The sequence below is a fragment of the Columba livia genome, chromosome 24, assembly GCF_036013475.1.
Source record: "Columba livia isolate bColLiv1 breed racing homer chromosome 24, bColLiv1.pat.W.v2, whole genome shotgun sequence".
In the NCBI taxonomy this organism is placed as follows: Eukaryota; Metazoa; Chordata; class Aves; order Columbiformes; family Columbidae; genus Columba; species Columba livia.
In genome coordinates, this window is record NC_088625.1 from 5,905,681 (window position 1) to 5,913,546 (window position 7,866).

General features: G+C 55.2%; 1 protein-coding gene and 1 long non-coding RNA gene across 3 annotated transcripts; both read right to left on the minus strand.

Annotated features, from left to right (window-relative positions):
- Positions 1-187: 187 nt before the first annotated feature.
- Positions 188-2,673, minus strand: LOC110363781 (uncharacterized). Its single transcript, XR_002422106.2, has 2 exons — positions 2,124-2,673; positions 188-1,122 (listed from the first exon to the last, which is right to left on the minus strand). It is a non-coding gene; the product is annotated as an uncharacterized LOC110363781 (long non-coding RNA).
- Positions 2,674-4,119: 1,446 nt separating this feature from the next.
- TMEM218 (transmembrane protein 218) lies at positions 4,120-7,617 on the minus strand. Of its 2 annotated transcripts, XR_010467961.1 has the most exons (4): positions 7,462-7,617; positions 7,284-7,386; positions 4,347-4,603; positions 4,120-4,245 (listed from the first exon to the last, which is right to left on the minus strand). XR_010467961.1 is itself a non-coding variant. In XM_065040637.1 (3 exons), the coding sequence occupies exons 1-3, from the start codon at positions 7,569-7,571 to the stop codon at positions 4,469-4,471; spliced, it is 348 nt and encodes a 115-aa protein (XP_064896709.1). In that variant the 5' UTR covers positions 7,572-7,617; the 3' UTR covers positions 4,120-4,468. The 2 variants fall into 2 exon arrangements, 1 of the variants encoding a protein (XP_064896709.1); XM_065040637.1 differs by having other exon boundaries at positions 4,120-4,603.
- Positions 7,618-7,866: the final 249 nt, after the last annotated feature.

Here is a 7,866-nt window from a genome sequence, read left to right on the forward strand (position 1 = left end):
GATGCACAGGTTACTCAGGGCGCAGGATGGAGCCCAGGGCTGCGTTCGTGCCCGGTATAAATCTGAATTTTAATTGACTTAACCTCAGATCTGAACCTGAGGAGAAAACATCTGGGCCTGATGTGATTTTATTAAGTGCTGATTTCATCAGCGAAGGGGAAAAAAATTCAAACCCAAAAAATCCCACAAGCGCTAACACACGCAGACGTTTATTGCACAAGCAAGTTGGTTTTGTGGGTTATTTTTTGCCCCTTTCTTCCTCTTTTTTTCCACCAGGCTCCTGTTCTTTCAGCTGCTCACAGTTTTTTCCAGGACAAATTTAGGCCTGGGTTGTGTCCTGCTTGTGTTTGGAAAGTCTGAGTAGCTTTGGCCGTGCTGCTGGGAGCGAGGAGAAAGGGTCTGACTGCGATTTAGAGACTGAGGGGTGGGCAGGAGTGATCCCCTGGGTTTGCCCCCAAAAGGATTTTAAACGGAGCGAGGATTTAAAATGGAATATTCCCAGTGCTCAACCCTCCCAGGGGCATTTCCCGGCTCCTACAGAGTCCCCGGTTGGTTTCCTGTAGGTGACCCCACCGCGGTGACGCCGCTGCGGGTATCTCTGTGAACGCCGTGGCTTTGCCGCAAAGACGAAGAGGCGGCCGGTGCACGGTCCGTAATTACCAATGCGAGGAGGTGAAGGCTGAAGGGCTTTTTAATTAGCAGCCAAAGGCAAAGGCAGGATGTGACAGCGGGGAAGCTGAAGTCAGCAAAGTCAAGGTGGAAATAAGAGGCCGGTTTTTACCGGGGTGGGTAATTAAGCGCCGGCACGAGGCGTGAGGAACTGCCGTCTTTCGAGGGCCTTAAATCACGGACAGGAGACACTTTGTGCTCTCTCCGTCCCGCTCCGGCTGCATGGGCTGGAATCCCATTGCAGGAACGTTCCTAATAAGCCCGGTGGGGATTTTTGGGGGAAAAAAGGGCTTTTTTCCCCACCTGACCTAAAATCGGCTGGGCCGCCCTCCTCCTGGCGTGTGCTGTGTCTTGTGCAAACATCCCGTCGCGTTTCTTTCACCGGGATTTACCAAAATCTTCCGCCCGCACGGGGATGGCTCCTTGGGAGACAAAACACCCGGCGCTCCCACCCTGCGAAAGGAAAAAGATGATTATTTGCTAAATTTGGGGAAAAAAGCCGGGCCGGAGCGGCGCCCCTTGGCTATAACAGCTCCCGACGCTTTCACCGGTGACTGAGAAATTGGGATTTAAGCCAAACTTGCCCTCCTGCTACACATTGATTGCAAACAAAATAATCAGGGTGGCAGACGGAGGCGGATGCGCCAGCCAGAGGTTGTCGCCAGGAGCCGGGGGTTTGGGTGGGGGACGGCAGCAAAAAGTAATCCCCATTTGGGGCCGGTTGGAAAGCAGCTCATGCTCATACCGATTGCTTGACACGGTCTTTCCTTTCCCCAAAATAAACAGGAACTGTCTGGAAAGCCCCTGAGCAGGGAGGAGAATCGCCCAGAATAAATAAATAGCCGGCGAGAGCCCGGGTTGAGTTCAGCCAGCCGGTCGTTTCCCGCTGCCGAGGATGGAGCTTGAAATGTCTTGGGTGGCGGGGGGGGTAGAGAGCCAAAAATCCCAATTAATGGGAAAAACAATCCCAATTAATGCGATGAAATGGTCTCCTTGTGCGAGAACCACAAAACGCCCCCCGCACGATGAGCGATTTGAGTTGCAAACGTATTGAGGAGACGCAGAAATCTTGGGTTCATTTACGGCGCGAAACTGGAAGAAGCTTCAACATTTCTGCTTTTTGGGTTGTTTTTTAGCGCCCCAGCTGCTTTTGCCATGGTTTCCCCATTCACTGGGCTCTCGTTTGAGCACGGGGAATAAAGACACGGCAAGAGCAGCTCCGTGTTCATCAGTATTATTAAGGCGATGAATTAAATATGAATTTTGTTTCAGGCTCGACTTCAAAACCACCGGGAGACCCGAGGCGCTCGTGTCGCATAAACGCTCGGCGTGTTCCTTAACGCGCCGCCTCGGCTCCCTTGGACATTGGTGTTGGGATAGGGAGGGATCGGGCTTTTATGGCGCTCGAAAAGCAGATTACGCCTCACCCCAGCCTTTTTTTGAGATGTACTTACATGTTTTTAGCCGACCGAGTCAGGGCTCCTGGGCACCGGGGCATTTTCTGCAGGGGAAGCGTCATCTCTGAGGCCTCATTAATTTTTCATGTCCTGACAGCGATATTTTGTGACTGACAGGTTGGAAGAAGCCGGACGGTTCTTTTATTTACTGTAAGAAAATTAAGAAAAACAGCTCTAAAATGTGGAAAATAGAAGAAAGGAACATCACTCACCTCCCGCGGCACCGGTGGGACCTCTTGGGCTCCTTCTTGGCTCCCAAACCATCACACAGTGCTCCGGGTCACCGAGATGCTTTTCTCCTGTGAAGAATTTAAAAGCCTCGTGAGATTGGACGCACGAAAATAACCCGTGGCTGCCGATGGGCGGCCGAGGCAGCACAAAGCTGTCATTATTGCTGGTTTAGCGCGGACGCTCGGCCACGGCGGCTGACAGGCAGGATGCTGAGCTGTGGGCCCCCAAGTTTCCACAAAAAAATAGGGAGAAAAATGGGATTTAACCCCATCACTGCTGCTAAATAACATTAAAAAGTGGGTTTTTTCCCCTCAAGAAGTCAACTACCGGCTTCAGCCAGTGATCCAAGGGGAAGTCGTGCTTGACCACCCTCATGGACTCTTATGAGGACATAACAAGATGGATGGATGATGGCAGAGCGGTGGCCGTGATCCACCTTGACTTGAGTAAGGCATTTGACACAGTCTCCACAGCATCCTCACAGCTGAACTGAGGGAGTGCGGTCTGGATGAGCGGGGAGTGAGGTGACTGCGAACTGGCTGAAGGGAAGAAGCCAGAGAGTCGTGGTCAATGGGCAGAGTCCAGTTGAGGCCTGTACCCAGTGCAGTGCCTCAGGGGCAGTGCTGGGGCCGGTGTTATTCAATATATTCATCAGTGATCTGGACGAGGGAATAGAGTGACTGTCAGCAAGTTTGCTGGTGACACCAAGCTGGGAGGAGTGGTGACACTGGAAGCTGTGCTGCCATCAGAGACCTGGACAGGCTGGAGAGCTGGGCAGGGAAACATTTAATGAAATAGAACAAGGGCAAGTGTAGACTCTTGAATCCGGGCAGGAACAACCCCAGGTTCAGTGTAAGTTGGGGAATGACCTATTAGAGAGCAGCGTAGGGGAAAGGGAGCTGGGGGTCCTGGGGACAGCAGGGTGACCATGAGCCAGCACTGGGCCCTTGTGGCCAGGAAGCCAATGGTACCTGGGGTGGGTTAGAAGGGGGGGGTCAGTAGGTCAGAGAGGTTCTCCTGCCCCTCTGCTCTGCCCTGGGGAGACCACACCTGGAATATTGTGTCCAGCTGTGGCCCCTCAGTTCCAGCAGGACAGGGAACTGCTGCAGAGAGTCCAGCGCAGCCACCAAGATGCTGGAGGGAGTGGAGCATCTCCCGTGTGAGGAAAGGCTGAGGGAGCTGGGGCTCTGGAGCTGGACAAGAGGAGACTGAGGGGGGACTCATTCCTGGGGATCAAGATGGAAAGGGGGAGTGTCAGGAGGATGGAGCCAGGCTCTTGTGGTGACAACCAGTGACAGGACAAGGGGCAATGGGTGCAAACTGGAACACAGGAGGTTCCAGTGAAAGAGGAGAAGCAACTTGTTTGGGGTGAGGGTGGCAGAGCCTGGCCCAGGCTGCCCAGGGGGGTTGTGGAGTCTCCTTCTGTGCAGACATTCCAACCCGCCTGCACACCTTCCTGTGTAACCTCATCTGGGTGTTCCTGCTCCATGGGGGGATTGCACTGGGTGAGCTTTCCAGGGCCCTTCAACCACTGACACTCTGGGACTCTGTGATAATTTGATATTTTGGGGTAGGAGAAACCATGAGCCTTGGGTCACCCCAGGGTGACAACTTGGGGTCCCGCTGCACATGGGAGACACTCGGGGTGTCCTGGAAAAGCGAGAGGGTTTTTTGTTCAGAAAACTGACTTTCCTCCGCGTCTTTACGAGGGAAAGATTTTAATTTATGCGTTTCGGAGAATAAATAAAGACGGAGCCGGGGGTTTCTCAGAGAGTTTTATTACAGTGAAAAAGGAACAATAACAAAACTTGTGGATTATGATAAACAAACCATCTTGGCTCAGTCCGATTCACTGAATCGAGTACAAAGCGCATGGATTTTATCTCTCCTGCAAAAGAGGAAAGAAGAGGGAGGTTAAAGCACCTTTACAGGCGAGGAAGCCACTCGTGCTCCATCCAAACTTCGCTTTTAAAGGCAAAAATGCGGCACCGGGTGAAGCGACACACTCCAGGTTGAACAAATCGCCGCTTTTGCCTCCAGAGCAGGCTCCTGGTTTCCATTCCTGCTTTCTGGCCATGAAATGAAGATGAAATCAGGTGGGGACGGCTGCGCTATCTGCTGCGGAGCGGCTTGGCGAATACCGGCTCCATGAGGTGGTAAATCAGCAGCAGGAACAGGCAGCCGAGGAGAACCAGGCTCATCACGGCCAGGAGGACGAAGCGGCCGATGAAGAAGGTGTCCACAATCTGCAAGAGAAAAGAAACACACACGTTGCGGGCTGGAGGGAGCACACGACGCCCTGGAAATGAGGATTGTCCCAGATCGGCCCAGCAGGAAAAGCTTTGGGGTTCTCCTGGATTTGTCCCCTCGCTTCCCATGACATGGGTGTGCGGCAAATGCGTGCAAGAAGAATCGCTTTGCCCTGCAAAATGCCGCTAATGTGGAGGAGAAGAGCAGCACTGGGACAAAAGCCCCGCAGTGGCTGCAAGGACTGCGCACATTCCTCCCTTTTAGAAGCGAAATGGGGGGGGGGAGGAATTAAAAAAATATATATGGCAGCAATGCAAGACACAGGGAGGAGAAGGTCGGTTACAAAATGATCCTCTTGGCTCCCGAGACGACCCCGGTGCTCGGTTTTATAAACCACATTAGCACACGCTCGGCCCCGGCGCTGCCGCAGAAAGAATCTCTGGTGAGCGCCGCGCTGGCTCCTTCTGCACGCTTCCCTTTTTAATTAGCCAATTAGCAGAGTTTCGGCGCGGAAAGCCCAGGTCATGTTTTATTGATAGGCAGGGCAGGGCCAGTCCAATTGAAGATCCGAAAAAAGAAGAATAAAATAAAATAAGCTTTAAATTTCTGTTGGCCTCCCAGGCGCCAACGTGCTGCTCTTCACCGCGCTCCCAACCTTGAGATGCCACGCAAGGCAGGGAAAATAAGAAGTACAAGGATGTTTAGGAGGGATTTACACAGATCAAGGTCTAGCAGAGCAATAATTAATGTGCATTAATAATAGAACAGAGGAAAAGGCACCTAAACTGCCACAAAACTTCATGGGTTCGAAGCTCAAAGAGCTCTGGGAAAGCTCGAGGTGGCGGCGATGGCGTGTGACCCAAAACTGGGGAGACCCCCGCACCTGGTAGCACAGAGCTGCCTGAAAACAGAGATGTTAGACAACCGAGAAAAGAGCTGAAGAGTGGTTACTGAGCTTTAAAATAGAAAACGGAGCTGGGGGAAAGTGAAACACTACAGAATTGGAGGAAGATGGCGGGAGTGGAGCCAGGACTGGCTGAGCGAGGGAGAAGCTGCTGCTCAGAGGGATAAAGGCCCCGGAGCAATTAATGGATGGAGCTCCGGGGGGTGGGAGAACGGGAGCTGAAACCCCTGGGTCATGGATAATGGTGGGGAAATACGGGAAAGGTCCATCCCCAGGGACTCAGCACAGCCATTGCGGGACATTCCTGAGGTAAAAGTTCAACTTCAGGACCTCGAGGTGGCATTTGGGGCTCATCCCTGAGGTAAAATCCCACATCTGGGTCACATCCCTGAGGGAAAGGTACATCCCCAGGGTCTTGGGGAGGCATTTGGGGCTCAATCCTGAGGGAAAAAGCCCATCCCTGGGTCACATCCTGAGGTAAATGCCCATCGCTGGGGCCTTGGGGCAGCATTTGGGACCCTTCCCTGAGGTAAAGGGCACAACCCCATGAACTTGGGGTGGCATTTGGGGCCAAATCCTGAGCCAAAGACCCATCCCTGGGGCCTCGGGGCAGCATTTGGGACCCTTCCCTGAGGTAAAGGGCACAACCCCATGAACTTGGGGTGGCATTTGGGGCCAAATCCTGAGCCACATCCTGAGGTAAAGACCCATCCCTGGGGCCTCGGGGCAGCATTTGGCACCCATCCCAGAGGCAAAGGCACATCCTTGGGGACTCGGGGTAGCACTTGCGGCCATTCCTGAGGTAAAAGTCCATCCCCGACGCCTCGGGGCGCCCATGGGGTCACCAAATGTGGCGGCTGCACAACTGCTGAGCTCTGGAGCTGCCAATGCGGCAGTGACGGCTCTTTAGCACCTTTTGTATCCCCTGTCCCTGTGTCCCCTGTCTGGGGGATCCAGAGCAGCTGGACCCGGGTTGGACCCGACCAGGTACACATGGGGTCCCAACAAACCCCCTGGACACCTTCCTGTGTAACCTCATCTGGGTGTTCCTGCTCCATGGGGGGATTGCACTGCATGAGCTTTCCAGGGCCTTTCAACCCCTGACATTCTGGGATTGTGTGACTGTGCTGGCTTCTGGCGTTTGCTTTTGGCATCTTGTTTGGTTTCAGTTCTGAATTAACGTAGGTTTAAGCTTATTATTTGCTTGGAGAAATTTTAGGGTGGCTCCACGACAAGGACCTTCCCCCCAAAGCCTCTGGGCATCCAGGGGCCATCCCCTGATGTAAACGCCCATCCCTAGGGCCTCGGGGCAGCATTTTGGGGCCAAATCCTGAGATAAAGGGCCCAACCCTGGGGCATCCGGGCACACACGGGGCCCAAACTTGAGTTAATTGCCCATCCTTGGGACCTCAGGGTGACATTTGGGGCCCAGTCCTGATGTAAAGGGGCCAATCCTGAGTTAAATGCCCATCCCTGGGACCTCAGGGTGACATTTGGGCCCAATCCTGATGTAAAAGGCCCAATCCTGATGTAAAGGGCCCATCCCTGGGCGCTCGGGGTGACATTTGGGGCCCAATCCCTGAGTTAAAGGGCCCAAACCTCAGTTAGATGCCCACCCCTGGGGGCTCAGGGTGACATTTGGGGCCCAATCCTGAGTTAAATGCCCATCGCCAGGACTTTGGGGCGGCATTTGGGGCCCATCCCCGGGCCCTTCCCCGCGGTCCCGTCCCGCCGCACCAGGGCCTGGCAGGCCAGGCCGCCCCCGGCCTCACCTCCTCGGCGGCAGCCGCGGCCGGTCGCTCGTCCTCCCGGGGGAAGAGCAGCAGCGCGGCGCTGAGCGCGGCGGCTCCCAGCGCCACCGGCACCACAGCCAACCTGCGGGAGGGGAGCGGGGCGGGCTCAGCACCGGGCCCGGCCTCAGCCCTCCTTCCTCCCACCCCCGGTGCTCACCGGGCCCGGCCGGCAGCGCGGAGCAGCCCCAGGCAGAGCAGCAGCGCCAGGCCCCAGAGCAGCTGCAGCGCCAGCACCCCCGGCCCCACTCCCAGCGCCGTGCCCGCCATGCTGCCCCCCTGCCCTGCCGCTTCCCCCTAGCAACCGCAAAGCGCCGCGGCGGTACAGCCAATCAGCGCCGAGCGTCGCGCAACCGAAGCTTTCTATTGGGTAGAGGGGTGGGTGGCGGGGGCGTGGCCGCGGGGTTTTCCCGCGCCGCGAGAAGCTGGGGCGCGCCACTGGGGTCACAGAGTCACAGAGTGGTTGGGGTGGGAATCACAGAATCATTGTAGTTGGAAGGTACCGCTTGAGATCATCCATTCCAACCCACCTGCTGCAGCAGCTACACCGAGAGTAGATCACACA

What these genes read in the sequence shown, in the direction of transcription:
- TMEM218 (XM_065040637.1), bottom strand. Translation starts at nt 7,571, where the DNA reads ATGGCGGGCACGGCGCTGGGAGTGGGGCCGGGGGTGCTGGCGCTGCAG. An exon ending in CGCGCTGCCGGCCGGGCCCG is followed by an intron (nt 7,387 to 7,461) that starts GTGAGCACCGGG and finishes CCCCTCCCGCAG; the next exon opens with GTTGGCTGTGGTGCCGGTGG. An exon ending in CCGCGGCTGCCGCCGAGGAG is followed by an intron (nt 4,604 to 7,283) that starts GTGAGGCCGGGG and finishes TTTCTCTTGCAG; the next exon opens with ATTGTGGACACCTTCTTCAT.